Here is a 16,975-nt window from a genome sequence, read left to right on the forward strand (position 1 = left end):
GTGGCAAAAGATGAGAAAAAGTAAAGTCAGATCTGATTAAGAAAACTGTGCTCATACCACTGGGTTCTCTGATTACCTGTGAATGTCTCCATTTCTGGCATTTGGTAGCTACTGGCTGAGGCAAACCAGGCAAAATGTTTTCCAGCTGCTGGAAGATTAACTCCTGCACATCCTCAATGCTGTGTTCCAAGTATGTAACTCCAAATGGGACAGTGGTGTGAATCACAAGGGAAGGTCCGATTTCTGATGACTCTAGTAGAAGAGGAACATAAAAATGTATCTTGAAGTGAGTAATATGGAAGTGTCTCTCAGCCTTTCAATCCAGATTTAAGAATTGATCACAATAATCAGACAATAAATGAAAGGCAAACAGAATCTAAACTTCGAAGCATAAAATTAGGCTAGTTCTGAAACTCCAAATCAGGTTGCACTGAAGAGAAGGACAGATTCAAGGGGTATTTTATTTTTTTAAATTGGAGGATAATTGCTTACAATGTTGCGTTGGTTCCAAGATGTATTTGAGAGAGAATCTAATATATAGTGCCTTGGGTATAATTGAATTTACTTGTATCTTTCTCATCCACTAAAACAAGCTCATCAGGGCAAGAGCCATTTCATTTTTCTTTTATTAAAATTTTACCTATTTATTTGTTGGCTGTGCTGGCTCTTTGCTGCTGCACAGGCTTTCCTCTAGTGCTTTGAGCTGGGACTACCCTCTAGCTACGCTGTGCGGGCTTGCTATTGTGGCAGCCTCTCTTGTCACAGAGCACTGAGCTGTAGGCTATGTGGACTTCAGTAGCTGCCGCTCCTGTGCTATTGAGCACAGGCAAGGACTCTGTTGCTCCGCTGCATGTGGGATCGACCCCAATCAGGAATGGAACGTGTGTCTTCCGCACTAGCAGGTGGATTATTTACCACTGAGCCACCGGGGAAGCCCAGAACCACTTCTTATATATAGTCTGAAAAAGTGTTAGTTGCTCAGTGGCGTCTGACTCTTTGCAATCCCTTGGACAGTAGCCCGCCAGGCTCCTCTGTCCATGGGATTTCCCAGGCAAGAATACTGGAGTGGGTTGCCATTCCCTTCTCCAGGGGACCTTCCTGATTGACCTGAGCCACCAGGGAAGCCCATACATAACCTTTACTCACTTTAAATTCTGAGAACAAAGTAGATGTTCATCTTCTTAATTTTATGTTAAATGGATTGCAAAATGCCTTGTTGAAATTATATAAATACCAGAGTAAAATGTCTTTAAAAAAATCCAAGCTTCTTTCTAAAAATAAGCTTGACTTCATAATGTTCTTCATCTTTTAGGCAGCATTAAAAATAATGTCTGCTTTATTCATAACATGGAGCTACTTCTCATTTTTGTCTACCATTGAATTTTTTTTACTATATTTTCACAATGACAATAAGTGCTTCACATCTCTCACTCTTTAGTAGAATACAGGAAATAGAATAGTTTGACACTGAAAACAAAGTGGCTGAGGCATCAGAGAATACAACGTTGGAAGGAATGTTAACCAGGATTTCCTGCTTTTACTATTTGTTTAAATCATGCAGAAGAGAAAAGCTGAGAGAAAACGAAATAGATATGAAACACATGAAATAATAATATGAAAGTTGGTGCTCCCTCCTGCTGAAAGAAGAAAATACTAGAATATATAAATTATTGATGGGGGTTGGGAAGACCGATTCTGAAAATTCTTTCAGTTGGGAGTATAAAGCTTTTTTTAGAGTTGTGATAAAAGATAACAGTCTCTTTGAGATAGGTTTGTAAAATATTTCACGGAAAAAGTAATTTTACACAGAGACAAATTTCTTGCTTTACACAAGACAATTTCTTGCTTTGTATGCACTCAGCCTCTTTACTTTGTGAGTCTCTGCGCAGAATGAGAATAAGTCAGTATCTACTATGCTGCTCTGTGGTCTGGATTAAAAGATATAATGTGTGTGACGTGTTTAGCACTGTTTCTGGTACAGAAGAGGTGCTTAATAAATGTAAGTTATGGGAATAAAAGTAATTAGTTAGATATATCCAAGGGGAAAGTTTGCCTGGTGTTGCTCAAATGAAGATGTGAGCTATTATTTTGTTGTTGTTGTTAAAGTACTTCGTTTCCCCATTACACTCTGGCTTATGAATTTTACAGCAAAATGGAAGAGAGGCCCAGGACGCTGTGAGCACTATAAAGAGGCATGCTTCCAAACACTGCAAGATATATGAGACTGGGAGAGCTGACTTCAGAATCTGTGCCGTAAATGCGATGGTAAGAAGACTGTCCAGTTTCACCTCACAGTGGCTAGAACAACTTGAAAGAGGGTAGAGGGGGACCCTTTCTTTGAACATGCGATGCTTAACCTATTGGGGTCAACTTTACTGATACCACACAGGAGGGCAAAATCTCACAATGCTTTCACTGGATACAACCAACAGTGAGAAACCTATTGCATATTGTCTCGCGGGTGTTACCTACGTTTCAGTTTAATATGTTCAGGAAGGCTCATACACAGAAAGGGATTGGCAATGACACCCGCCTTCCATGCGGTACCAAATCTTCCTAGAGACAGAGAAAGCTACTGGGTCAGCATTCGGAAGCAAGAGAGTTGAGGTTCTGAGTTGACTTATGTATGGCAGGCTTCAAAGGGAGAGGAACTTGAGCTGTGTGCGTGAGGTTGCACTGACCCAGACATTTGTTCTAGCGGGGAGCTCATAAAATTGTTAAGGGTCGTGATGGTGCATTGCCAGGTTTCTTCCATTTACATTAGCCATCCACTCCAAGGAGAGCAATAAAAAAGGAAATTTAAGACTAAAAATGAAACAGCTCTTGCATAACAATGAGAGAGCAACCTGACTACTTGTTTTTATTGGACTCAGACAAACATTTTTGAGAATTTCAATTAAAATTTGAATACCTGCAACCTCAGACAATGACTTTTAAGGAAGAGGCCCTCGTTCCCTAAATTCAAGGGTATTTTCAGAAGCTAAAGTGCAAAAATACAAATAGCCAACAAGAGCTTAAACGTGACCAAGGCCTGGAACTTGAGTATCATAAAAAACCACAAATATGTTAATAGGATTCAGAGCATAAATTCAGTGCAATCATTATTCCTTGGTCTCTGAGAAGGTGATGATGTTATCTTTCTTTTTCTTTGCTTTATTCAGTTTAACAAGCATACAACTTTGCTTTTGGCATTTTAAATGTAAAGTTCGTAGTAAGTTGACAACTATTTCTGTATGTTGGGATCAATGACTTCAGTCAGAAGATAACTATTTGAACCTTTGCATCTTTAATAGCCTGGTGGTCTTGGACAACTTAATCTCTTAGGCTCCACTTTCTTCCATCAATTAGAAGGGAGTAATACTACTTACCTTATAAGGCTGTCAGGAGGATTAAATGGGTTTGGATACATAAAAGTCTTCTTCAAATACAAAGTGCTATACAAACATAAGGCACCTCTGGAAAATATTTTTATTTTGACCTCTGAGCTGTTGTAAGAACAGCTTTAGAAAGGATAACAGAATTGACTTCTCTCAAAGTACTGACTAATTCTTTTATTAAAACCCCAGGAATAGTGGCGGACTATTCCTGGGTTTAGGCACAGCAGTTTTTTGGCTTTGTTTTACTGTGGTAAAATGTATATAATAAAAAATTTACCTTTTAAGCATATCTTAAGTATATAGTTCTCTGGCATTAAGTACATTTACATTGTTCTGTAAAGATCACCACCACTGATCATTAGAACTTTTTTATCTTCCCAAATTGAAACTCCATAGGCATTGAATACTAATTCCTGACTCCCCACTCCCCACTTCCCACTTGCCCCAGTCCCTGCCAAGTGAAAGTAGCTTAGTCGTGTCCGACTCTTTGCAACCCCATGGACTATACAGTTCATAGAATTCTCCAAGTCTGAATACAAGAGTGGGTAACCTTTTCCTTTTCAGGGGGTCTTCCCAACCCAGAGACTGAACCCAGGTCTCCCACATTGCAGGTAGAGTCTTTACCAGCTGAGCCACAAGGCAAGCCCAAGAATACTGGAGTGGGTAGCCTATCTCTTCTCCAGTGGATCTTCCTGACCCAGGAATCAAACCAGGGTCTCCTGCATTGCAGGGCAGATTCTTTACCAACTGAGCTATCGGGGAAATCCAGTCACCATTCTATTTCTCTTCCCATGAATTTGACCACTCTAGGTACTTCACATAAGTGGAATTATACAATGTGTCCTTTTGTAAAAGGCTTATTTCACTTAACATGATGTCTTCAAGCTTCATCCATGTTGCAACAGGTGTCAGAATTTCCTTCTTTTTTAAACCCACATAATATTCCATTGTGTATATATACCATATTTGTTGATTCCTTCACCTTTTGGAGTTTGTAATACTGCTAGGAACGCGGGTGTACAATTTACCTGTTTAAGTCTCTGCTCTCACTTCTTCTTGGGGATACACCCAGAAGTGAAAATGCTGATTCATATGATAATCGCATGTTTCAGTTATTGCTCAATCACCATATCATTTTCCATAGTGGCTGCACCATTTTTCATTCCTACCAGCAACGCACAAAGGTTCTAATTTCTCCACATCCTTCCAAACACTTGTTTGTTTGTTTGTTTAACAGTCATCCTAATGAGTGTGAACTGGACACTACATTTCTTTTAGTTTACATTTTTGGGTGGGGAGTCAAGACACTCAGTTCAGTTCAGTTGCTCAGTCATGTCCGACTCTTTGCAACCCCATGAGGCAGGCCTCCCTGTCCATCACCAACTCCCAGAGTTCACCCAGACTCGCGCCCATCAAGTCCGTGATGCCATCCAGCCATCTCATCCTCTGTGTTCCCCTTCTCCTCCTGCCCCCAATCCCTCCCAGCATCAAAGTCTTTTCCAGTGAGTCAACTCTTTGCCTGAGGTGGCCAAAGTACTGGAGTTTCAGCTTTAGCATCATTCCTTCCAAAGAAATCCCAGGGCTGACACTGAAAGCTGATAATATTAAGAACAGCAGCATCATCACATACTATTAATATAACACTAAGATTGACAAGCCTCTCGGGTGGTATAGATTCCACCTGCAATGCAGGTTCAATTCCTGGGTCAGGAAGATCCCCTGGAGAAGGGATAGTCTAGTATTCTTGGGCTTTCCTGGTGGCTCAGATGGTAAAGAATCCACCTGCAATGTTGGAGACCTGCGTTTGACCCCTGGATTGGAAAGAACCCCTGGAGGAGGACATAGTAACCCACTCCAGTATTCTTGCCTGGAGAATCCCCATGGAGAGAGAAGCCTGGTGGTTTACAGTCCATGGAGTCAGACACGACTGAGCAACTAAGCACAGCACATGAAATGTGTGCAATTAAAAGCTACAGAAGTCACCTGTTCCCCACACAGACCCCGAGATTTGTGCTGAAATAAATATTGTTGCCACCTCAGGTCCATGGCCGTATCAGTCATAATAACAGACAATAGCAGGCTAAATACTGTTTACTTAAAGACAAAGGTTGTCATAGCTCATCCAGAAAATAACATCTAACTATATGTAGCTTAGGGCTTCCCAGGTGCCATTAGTGGTAAAGAACCTGCCTGCCAATGCAGGAGACCTAAGAGATGTGGGTTCAGCCCTTGGGTCGGGAAGATCCCCTGGAGGAGGGCATAGCAGCTCATTCCAGGATTCTTGCCTGGAGATCTCCATGGACAGAGGAGCCTGGCAGGCTTCCACAGGGATGCAAAAAGTCGGACACAACTGAAGTGACTCAGCAGCAGCATATGTAGCTTAAAATCAAATACATTAGGGTTGGGGTTAGAAATTTTTAAGGCTCAAGTTTAAAGATTATTCCTTTAGAGATTTACTTTCATTTCTGCCAGGTACCTTGGAGGCAATACTGCATATGGCTACTTTAACTGGGTTTTTAGAACATACTAGCAGAATGAATTCTGGCACCAAATCTGCCTGAGGGTGGATATGTGGCTTGGCATCTCAGAGGAGACCTTTTATTTCTTTTTTTGTTTTTTTCCACTCCACTCAAAAATAGGCAAGCGTCCCCAACGTCTTCCTCTACCAGATAGGAAACAGCAAATAAGTTCTTTAAAGCCATAAAAGTATACCCATCCATGTGAAAAAACTTTCAAATCAAAAGAAACTGGCTAATTTTTCTTGGACAAAAAGTTACTGAAATTAACTCGTTATAAAATAAATCAGTATAAACTAAAATGTACAAAAGAAATTGAAAACACAATCAATAAATATTCAAAACAAAAAAGAAATACTTTAAGATCTAACTGTTCTACTTGTGAGTAGTTTAAAATTGTCAAGCTAGTATAATGTTGACTACAGATACATATCACACTGACATATATAAACACACACCAAACTACAGATCATTCTTGTACGAGTGTTAACAGGGTGTGTTCTTTCATATAAACAGGGACAATGAAAAGAAACATGATAATCTCAATATGTATTTAAAAGGCATCCAGTAACATTTTAATATCAAACATGAAAAAACTGACTTTTTCAAAATGAGATAGAATAGCTTTCTTAAGCTGTTGGTCTATATCATACTTTACTATGAAATAATACAGATTTTCATGGTAAATTAGCATAAACCAAGGATACTTGGCAATACCAGTGCTATTTAACATTGCTAGTGTAATGCAGTAAGATAAAAAATAAAAATAAGATTTATAAATATTAGTGAAGAAGGAAAATCAAGTTTTAAAATAGTAAGTCAACATAAAATTCATTAATTTAAAAAATTTTGATATTAAATTGACTTCCCTACATACCAACAATAACTAGTAAAGAAACAAAATTGTAAATTAATTCTACAAAATTTTTTTTGAATTTAAAATAATACTAAAGAATAAATAAGAGAATGAGAATATTAAAACATGTTTTTGAAAAAAAAATCACTGAATGGAGACTTACTTTACCATATATTTAAATGTATTATAAAGACACAGCAATCAAATCAGCCTGGTACTGGTTGACTATAATAGCCAGTGAATCAGAACCGATCTGGCTGGAAAATAAATCCTAAAATATAATATTTAGTACAGGAAAACAAATTTAACAGAGCAATGGAGGAAGAATGCATTTTTATATTGTCCTAGAAAATTGGATATATGGATAGTTTTAACTTAGAATATTCCCCTCCCAATTCTGACCCAAATTTGTCACCATTTCTGACTACTTTCTTCCAAAATTACATGAATATACTACACTCTTCACTCATACAGCAAGCTAAGACTTACTGAGATATCCTTGCTGCTGCTACTGCTGTTGCTAAGTTGCTTCAGTCATGTCCAACTCTGTGCGACCCCATAGACGGCAGCCCACCAGGCTCCCCCATCCCTGGGATTCTCCAGGCAAGAACACTGGAGTGGGCTGCCATTTCCTTCTCCAATGCATGAAAGTGAAAAGTGAAAGTGAAGTCCAGGATATCTTCCTGACCTAGGTCTTGAACCTGTGTCTCTTGCTTCTTTACCACGAGTATCTATATGGGCCTCTGAGGTGGTCCAGTGGTAAAGAACCCGCCTGCCAATGCAGGAGATGCAAGAGATGCAGGTTCGATCCCTGGGTTGGGAAGATCCCCTGCAGGAGGAAATGGCAACCCACTCCAGTATTCTCGCCTGGAGAATCCCCATGGACAGAGGAACCTAGCGGACGTCAGACATGACTGAAGCGACTCAGCATGCATACATAAAAACAGTTACAGTTCAGTCTCTCAGTTGTGTCCGACTGTTTGCAACCCCATGGACTGCAGCATACCAGGCTTCCCTGCCCTTAACCACTTCCCAGAGCTTGCTCAAACTCAGGTCCACTGGGTTGGCGATGCCATCCAACCACCTCATCCTCTGTTAACCCCTTCTCCTGCCTTCAATCTTTCCCAACATCAGGGTCTTTTCCAATGAGTCAGTTCTTCTCATCAGGTGGCCAAAGTATTGGAGCTTCAGCATCAGTCCTTTCAGTGAATATTCAGGGTTGATTTCCTTTAGGACTGACTGGTTTGATCTCCTGATTATCCAAGGGACTCCCAAGAGTCTTCTCCAACACCACAGTTCAAAAGTATCAATTCTGCGCAGAATGATGCTAAAGCTGAAACTCCGGTACTTTGGCCACCTCATGTGAAGAGTTGACTCATTGGAGAAGACTTTGATGCTGGGAGGGATTAGGGGCAGGAGGAGAAGGGGACGACTGAGGATGAGATGGCTGGATGGCATCACTGACTCAATGCAAGTGAGTCTGAGTGAACTCTGGGAGTTGGTGATGGACAGGGAGGCCTGGCATGCTGCGATTCATGGGGTTGCAAAGAGTCGGACACGACTGAGCAACTGAACTGAACTGAACTGAAGCCTTCTTTATGGTCTCTCACATCCACACATGACTACTGGAAAAAACCATAGCATGACTATACGGACCTCTGTCGGCAAAGTAATGTCTCTGCTTCTTAATAGGCTGTCTAGGTTTGTCATAGCTTTCCTTCTGAGGAGCAAGCACATGTTAATTTCATGGCTGCAGTCCCTGTCTGCAGTGATTTTGGAGCCCAAGAAAATAAAGTCTGTCACTGTTTTCTGTTGTTTCCCCATCTATTTGCCATGAAGTGATGGGACTGGATGTATATGTATGTGTGTGTGTGTGTGTGTGTGTGTGTGTGTGTGTGTGTGTGTGTGTATGTTACAGAAGCCAAAATTCACTTAGAAGAGCCCTACTCATGTCCTGGGCAATCTCATTGCCTCCAACTATATCTGTAGGAGGGACTTCTCCATTATTGAATTGGAAGCACTAGTTTAAAAAAAAAAAACTAAAAGACATTAGTTTCTTCTCTTCTTTTGATGTTTGACTTGCCTATTAGAAGGCCTGTGGCTACTAATATATCTAGGAATGCATGCATTTGCCACTTTAAATAGAAGCTAGGAAGGAAAGTTTTAAAACGACTACACATGTATGTTTGCAATCCTTGTTATCCCAGGCTACGTATGTTTGGATTTCTTATGTTTAAAAAGACAGAGGGACATCCTCTAAACAATTTTGTATAAGATACCATTTTGATAGGCATTTAGTTAAATATAAGCAAGTGTGTAAAATCCCACATGATGAATTGAAAATAACATGAGCATTACCCAAAAGTTCATACATCCAATTTCAGAAGATTCTTCCCCATAGCTCCAGTATAAATAAATGTATACAAATTCAGGAAATAATCTACCAGTAAACAATGGAAAATTGTTCACAGAAAGTGTGTTTGCCATCTGCAGCCAGTTGAGCAGTAAATGATAACATTCGCCAGTGATCCAAACCACTTGAATAATACACATGTTGTCTATGTCCTCAATACCTACGAGGACTGAACGCCAGAGGCTGTGGGACGGGGTCAGGAGGGTGGGAACAGGGACAGGGTTGAACTACTGGGGATACTTTTCTGCTGATTAGAGGCGCATCCTCGAGTCCGGAGAATGGAGTAGTATAAGCATCAAGGTGTTGCACCAAATCCTCAAAGTGGATAAGATTTCAGAATAAACAAGGTGAGAGGTGGAAAGGATGAGGGATGACAGGCTGGGCTGAGCCTGGGGGGATGGACAGTTAACTATAACTCCTAGTTATAGGCAGAAAAAAAAAATACATTGCCTACAGATATTCATTTTAATAGTTCTTTTCGTACTGAATTGGTTTTCAGTCTCATGAAGGGGCTCAAACCAGTTCACAAGTGGTGCAAATCTTCTGCCTAGTGATCTACCTAATAGATTCAAACAACCCAGTATTCTTTAGAGAAAAGGCATACTATAGTATATGGACCTCCAAGCTAGTTTTAAAGGTCATATGAGTGAATATCTGTGTAGCAGACATTACCTGTTCAGTGTCCACTGGCAAGAGTAGCTAAATTTTGTTTTAGAGGATCAACCCTCTCCACTACTTTCACCCCTGATAAAGGTGACCCTTTAACTGATCAATTAATCCTTTCCTAACTAAGTGATTTGTTTAGCAATGCATTAACTCAAGGCAGGTCAATCAGGTCAATGAGATTCAATCCCTAGACTAGCGTTGAGCTTATGGGGAAATAGGTTCTTTCTTTGTAAAACTTGGCATTGAAATGATTGGTACTATGAATGAATCCCATCCAGAAAAAGGCAGAGTCAAGAAATGGACAGAAACTAAGTCTTCATGATGTTCATAGATCCATCTGGACACGCCTGAAGCTTTACTTCTGGAATTTTCAAGAATAATACCAATAGATGCTTCCTCCTCTTTTTTCTAGAGGGGAGGGGTGTTGAGACATCCAAATCAGGTTTTATGTTATTTGTAACCTGTTGCTGTTTAGTTACTAAGTTGTGTCCAACTCTTTTGCAACCCCATGGACTGCAGCCCACCAGGCTCCTCTGTCCATGGGATTATCCTGGCAAGAGTACTGGGGTGGTTGTCATTTCCTTCTCCAGGGGATCTTTCTGACCCAGGGATCAAACTGTGTCTCCTGCTTGGCAGGCAGATTCTTTACCACTGAACCACCTGGGAAGCCCTATTTGTAACCTAAACTAACCTAAACATATGAAATATCTAGTACAAAGCCTGACATAGGTATGCCTGTTCTGACAAATGCATTTCGTTTCTTCCTTCTCTTCTCCTCTTGTCTGCCCTTAATCTTACTTGATATCTCCAATATATCAAAAAAGGTTAGATTTTACCAGTTTCTTTAGAAAAATTAAACAATAATTATGAAAAACAAAAACAAAATCCTCCTTCTGTGCCTCAGTTTCTTTATATGTGAAGTAAAGGGGTTAGAAAAGTTTGGTATCTTCAGATTCCTTTCAACTTTAATTTTCCATGACTATAAAATGGTGGCCCAGATATTGGTGACAATTTTAAAAGCAAAGCTCATTCTTTCCCTAATCACTCCATGCTGTCACTGAGGCAGAAATCCCTGGCCCTCAAAGAAAACACTAAAACTAAGAATGCATAGGACCAACGTGATGAAAATACCTTCCTTTATCTGAGCTTTGAGTTTGCCCTAGATTTTAGGGTTTTAATTTCTATCCCACTTTTGTAGCGAACTATTTTATAGTATGGTAAGAAAACATACTACATTGTTTAAGAATTTCTTGGTCTGGATTCAGCTCTGCCACCAACTAGAACAGTTCTTGACATACCACAGCTACTCAATTCACACAGGGAAACAGATAAATAATTCACAAATGTCACAGCTCTGTGGAAAATCATGTGCAACTAACAAGAGTTAAATTGTTAACTCTAACCAGGATTGAGAATACTTTTCTTTCTAAAGATATATTAAGTTGGATTCAAGTTCATTCTGAAAATAACATTACTGTTGAGTCTATGTATTTCGATATATGTGATCTGAGAATGCTAAGCCTCTTGAGATTCACAATAACTTGAGCTATCTTCATGATGTATGTTGTGCGTATGAATATCATCTGTCATGTGAGTGATGGTAAGAGAACTAGATTTCCCAGGTTCTTTCATCCCCAGGGTTCTCAGTGATGGGCTGGCGGTGGCAGTGGTGGAAGCACGAGATAGATCTCACTAGAGCAGTACCATGAGGCAAACTGCACAGACCCAGATCAGCGTTATTGTGGGTTTGGTTCCAGGCTACCACAATAAAGCAAATATCAAAATAAAGCAAGTCATATGAATTTTTCATTCTCCCAGTGCATATAAAAATTATATTTCTCATATTGTGGTCTACTAAGTATGCAATAGCATTATGTCTAAAAAAATGTACATATCTTATTTTTAAAAAAATACCACATTACTAAAAATTGCTAACCATCACCTGAGTCTTCAACCAGTGTAAACTTTTTGCTGGTGGAGGGTCTTGCCTTGATGTTGATGGCTGCTGACAGATCAGGGTGGTGGTTGTTGAAGGTTGAGGTGGCTGTGGCAATTTCTTAAAATTAGACAACAATAAAGTTTGCCACATCAATTGACTCTTCCTTTCATGAATAATTTCTCAGTAGCATGCAAGGCTGTTTGATAGCATTTTACCTACTGTAGGACTTTCAGAATTAGAGTCATTCCTCCCAAACCCTGCTGCTGCTTTATCAACTAAGCTTATACTACTACATACTAAGTCGCTTCAGTCATGTCTGACTCTTTGCGACCCCATGGACTGGGGACTGCCTGGCTCCTCTGCCTGTGGGATTCTCCAGGCAAGAATACTGGTTGCCAGGCCCTTTTCCAGGGGATCTTCCCAACCCAGGAATTGAACTTGTGTCTCTCTCGGATACTGCATCACAAGCAGACTCTTTACTGCTGAGCCACTGAGGAAGCCCCTTATAATATTCTAAATCCTTTGTTGTAATTTCAACAATCTTCACAGCACCTTCACCAAGAGTAGATTCTATCTCAGGGAACTACTTTCTTTGCTCATAGCTAAGAAGCAACTCCTCATCTGTTAAACTTTTATCATGAGATTGCAGCAATTCAGTTTTAATTCTACCACCTCCACTTTTAATTCTAGTTTTTTGCTATTTCTACCACATCTGCAGTTATTTCCTCCACTGAAATACTGAAATCCACAAAGTCATCCACTAAGTTTGGAATCAACTTCTTTCAAATTCCTATCGGTGTTGATATTTTGACCTCTTTCCATGAATTATGTTCTTAATGGCATCTAGAATCACAGATCCTTTCCAGAAGGTTTTCAGCTTACTTTGTATAGATCCATTGGAGGAATACTATCTATGGCAGCTGTCGCCTTACAAAATTATTTCTTTAATAATAAAACTTGAAAGTCAAAATTACTTCTTGATCTATGGGCTACAGAATGAATGTTGTGTTAGAAGGCATGAAAACACTCATTGTACATCTCCATTAGTGCTCTTGGTTGACTAGATACAATGTCAATAAACAAAGGAATCTTTTTTTCTGAGCATTAGGTATCAGTGTGAAAGAAAGTGAAAGTCGCTCAGTCGTGTCTGACTCTTTGCGACTCTATGGACTATATAGTCCATGGAATTTTTCAGGCCAGAACACTGGAGTGGGTACCCTTTCCCTTCTCCAGGGGATCTTCCCAACCCAGGGATTGAACCCAGGTCTCCCGCATTGCAGGTGGATTCCTACCAGCTGAGCCACAAAGGTGCGTTTAAGATATTCAGTAAACCATGTTGTAAACAAATGTGCTGTCATCCAACCTTTGTTGTTCCATTTATAGAGCACAGGCAGAATAGATTTAGCATAATTCCTAAGGACCCTAGGATTTTCAGAATAGTAAATTAGCACTGGCTTCACCTTCAGGTCACCGGCTGGATTAGCCCCTAACAAGAGAGTCAGCCTATCCTTTGAAGCTTTAAAGTCAGGCACTGACTTCTCCTCTGTAGCTATTAAAGTCCTAGATGGCATCTTCCTCCAAAAGTAGGCTGTTTCTTCCACACTGAAGATCTGTTGTTTAGTGTAGACACTTTCCTTCATTTTCACAGCCAGATCTTCTGGATGACTTGCTGTAGCTTCTGCATCAGCACTTGCTGCTTTACCTTGCGCGTTTGAGTTACGGAGATGGCTTCTTTCCTTCAACCTCATAAATCACCAGCCTCTGCTAGCTTCAAACTTTTCTTCAGCAGCTTCCTCACCACTCAGCCTCCACAAAACTGAAGAGTAAGGGCCATGATCTGAGTTACACTTCAGCCTATGGGAACACTGTGGCTGGCTTGTACTTCTATCTAGACCACTAAAACTTTCTCCATTATCACTAACAAAGTTGTTTCATTTTCTTATCATTTTTATTTGCTGAAGTAGCCCTTTAAATCTCCTTCAAGAACTTTCCCTTTGCATTCACAACTTGGCTGACTTTGGCAGAAGAGGCCTAGGTGTTGGCTTCTCCTGGCTTTTGGCATTCCATCCTCCTTAAGCTTAATCTGTTCTAGCTTTTGATTTAAAGTGAGAGATATGTGACTCTTCTTTCACTTATATACTTAGAGGCCACTGTAGGGTTATTAACTGGCCTGATTTCAATATTGTTGTGTCTCAGAGAATAGGGAGGCCTGGAGAGAGGGAGAGACATGGAGGAAAGGCCTTTGGGTGGAGCAATCAGAACACAGAGGACATTTATGGGTTAAGTTCGCTGTGATATGGGCACAGTTTCTGATGCCCCTAAACAATTTCAATAGTAACATCAGAGATCACTGATCACAGATAATCATGACAAATATAATAATAATTTAAAAGCTTGAAATGTTATGAGAATTACCAAAATGTGACACAGAGAAACAAAGTGAGCAAATGATATTGAAGAACAGCACTGAGAGACTGGCTTGACATGGGGTTGTCACAAACCTTCATTTTGTAAGGAATAAAATATCTGCTAAGCACAGTAAAGTGAAATGCAATGAAGCGAGGTATGCCCATATAAATAAGGAGGAGAGACCCCAGGAGACTGATTTCAAAATAGAGAACCGTTTCTATCTTCTTCAGTGGAGCAGATATGGCTTCAGAGCTTATTACTGTCCCTTTAAAACAAGGTACATTTTTATATTCCTGTAAGTGTAACTCAGAAATTACTAAAGACCTGACTAGGAATACTGACTAGATGAAAAGACAGTGTCCTACAGAGATACCGATACTTCAATTTCACAAATATTTGCAGAAATAAAATAACAAGGACACAAGAGAATATCAGATTAAATACTGTTGAAATTTTGCTGATAAGGAATTCTAACTTTTTATCATTATTCTGTAATATGTTTGACTATTCTCTGTCAAATGTAAGCAGTAGAAGAGCTGTCTTATTCACCTGAACACTTAGAACGATGTCTGGCCCATCACTGAAATGCAATAAATATTCATTGAATGCATGACTGATGAATAACTTATGGAGACTCATAATTTGGAGAGCAAAGAACATTAGATATTTCTTTTCTTATGAAGTTCATTTCCTTACAGTCAACTTTTATTATAATATTTCACTTTTAAGAAGAAACGAACCTAGAATTCTTTTAAAATGAATTCTGCCCAAGTTTACAGATTATATAGAAAATTCATGGTCATAAGATGAAATTATTACAAAATGAGCATTTTCCTCTCCTAAACATTAAAAAGTCTTTGTAGAAAAGTGTCTGAAGAAGACATCCAAGTAAGATTCTAATGGTTACTACCAAGCGAGATATTAATATAAAAGAGATTAATTACAGTTCAAGAAAAGCTTTTTCAAATTGATAAAATATATCACCTATGATATACCAGTATATGTGGTTTATAGTACCTTTGTATAGCCAATTTTGTTTAATATTAGGAAATATATTTGCACTATTTTTTATACTGTCTGGCAGAGATAGTTAATTTTTACCAAATGGTTCATGTGCTACCTGAAATTATCAGTCCTCATGGCAGTTAAGCTGGACCATGTAACTAGCTTTGATCAGAGGACATGATGGGGAGTGAAGTGCATCCCAACTAGTCCAAGGCTATTAAAAGCTATGGCATGTCTTCCATTTCTTTCTCACCTCTATGTTGACCTTGGGGCTCATGCTCGAGATAGCACATCTACATGGTGGAGTAGAGAAGCCCAACCTGCATGCAGCTTTGTGAAAAAGTCACAGTGTGTCGACCACAAATGCCTTTGTAGCACTGACATTCTGAGGTATGCCTATGAATTACACACCCCTCATTTCAAGAGCAGAACTTTTAAAATGGCATACCTCGGAAATCAATGGACTTAAAACATCTCTTATTTCAGTTCTGAGCCCAAACTGGTATCTTCTGTTTTCCCCTCTCAGGTTTTGATTAGATTTCATTAATTCATTATTCGTTTAACACGTATTTGAGAAATTATGTTAAGCACTGTGCCATATGTGGGAGATACACAGAGGAGCAAAATAAATTCAGCCTCATCATTCATGGACCTTACAATGTGAAGGTGAGGGAGACATCAAACAAATGATTACACAAATCAATGTTTAGTTACTGCAAAATAAAATATAAACTGTTACTACCACATATAAAATAGATAATCAACAAGGACCTACTGTATAGCACCAGGAACTCTACTCAGTATTCTGTAATAACCTAGATGTGAAAAGAACCTGGAAAAGAATGGGAAATATGTATAACTGAATCACTTTGCTGTACTCCTGAAGCTAACATAACATTGTAAATCAACTATTCTCCAATATAAAATAAAAATCAAATGAAAAAAATATAAAGTGTTACATGTGTGTGCTCAGTTGCTAAGTTGTGACCAACTCTTTGCAACCCCATGGATTGTAGCCCATTGGGCTCCTCTGTCCATGGGATTTTCCAGACAAGAATTCTGGAGTGGGTTTCCATTTCTTCCTCCAGGGGATCTTCCCACCCAGGGATCAAACCTTCGTCTCCTTCACTGGCAGGCATATTCTTTACTACCGAGCCACCTGGGAAGCCGCATAAAGTGTTACAAAAAGAGTATAATAGGAGTTACATGATTCTGATTGATAGATCTTTTTCAAATATATTTTATCTTCTGATTCTCTTAATATTATTACGAGGAAGGAATTCATAACTCCATTTTACAGATGGGGAAGCTGTTTTGGGAGAATGTAAATGAACTGACTGGGGAAAAGCCAGTGGTAGAGCACCAATTCTAGACTGAGTACTTTTTGGTGACAACTACTCTGTTTTTTGTATGTCACTCTACAAATATTTAAAGATCCAGGAAGTTATAGAACATGTAAATACACTCTCTAATAAAATCAGAGGCTTCCCAGGTGGATCAGTGGTAAAAAAAAAAAAAAAAAAAATCCCCCTGTCAAGCAGGAGATGTAGGTTTGATCCTTGGGTTGGGAAGATCCCCTGGGGAAGGAAATGGCAACCCACTCCAGCAAGGTCACAAAGCGTCGAACATGACTGAGCAACTAAGCATAGCACAGCACATAATCAGAAAAACCTAATCAAATTAGGGATTCAGGAATGACCTTTACAAAAGTGATATTTAAGCTAAGACATTCTAGGCAGAGAGAACAAAATGGACAATAGTTTTCAGTGGGAAAAACCATGGCGTGAACAAACA

The 16,975-nt window shown here is 39.4% G+C and overlaps 1 protein-coding gene across 6 annotated transcripts in view; it reads right to left on the bottom strand.

The window, feature by feature from the left end:
* Positions 1-16,975, bottom strand: part of RNLS (renalase, FAD dependent amine oxidase) — a 363,618-nt gene that overhangs the window by 109,750 nt on the left and 236,893 nt on the right. For 5 of the 6 annotated variants that reach the window (XM_060404926.1, XM_027960410.2, XM_042239044.1 and 2 more), the window contains one exon: positions 77-252. The exons of the other annotated variant lie outside the window; for it this stretch is intronic. In XM_060404926.1, coding sequence (XP_060260909.1) covers positions 77-252 — 176 coding nt within the window. The remainder of the gene's footprint in view (positions 1-76; positions 253-16,975) is intronic. 6 annotated transcript variants of the gene reach the window in all.

This window comes from Ovis aries, chromosome 22 (genome assembly GCF_016772045.2).
Source record: "Ovis aries strain OAR_USU_Benz2616 breed Rambouillet chromosome 22, ARS-UI_Ramb_v3.0, whole genome shotgun sequence".
NCBI classification, from domain to species: Eukaryota; Metazoa; Chordata; class Mammalia; order Artiodactyla; family Bovidae; genus Ovis; species Ovis aries.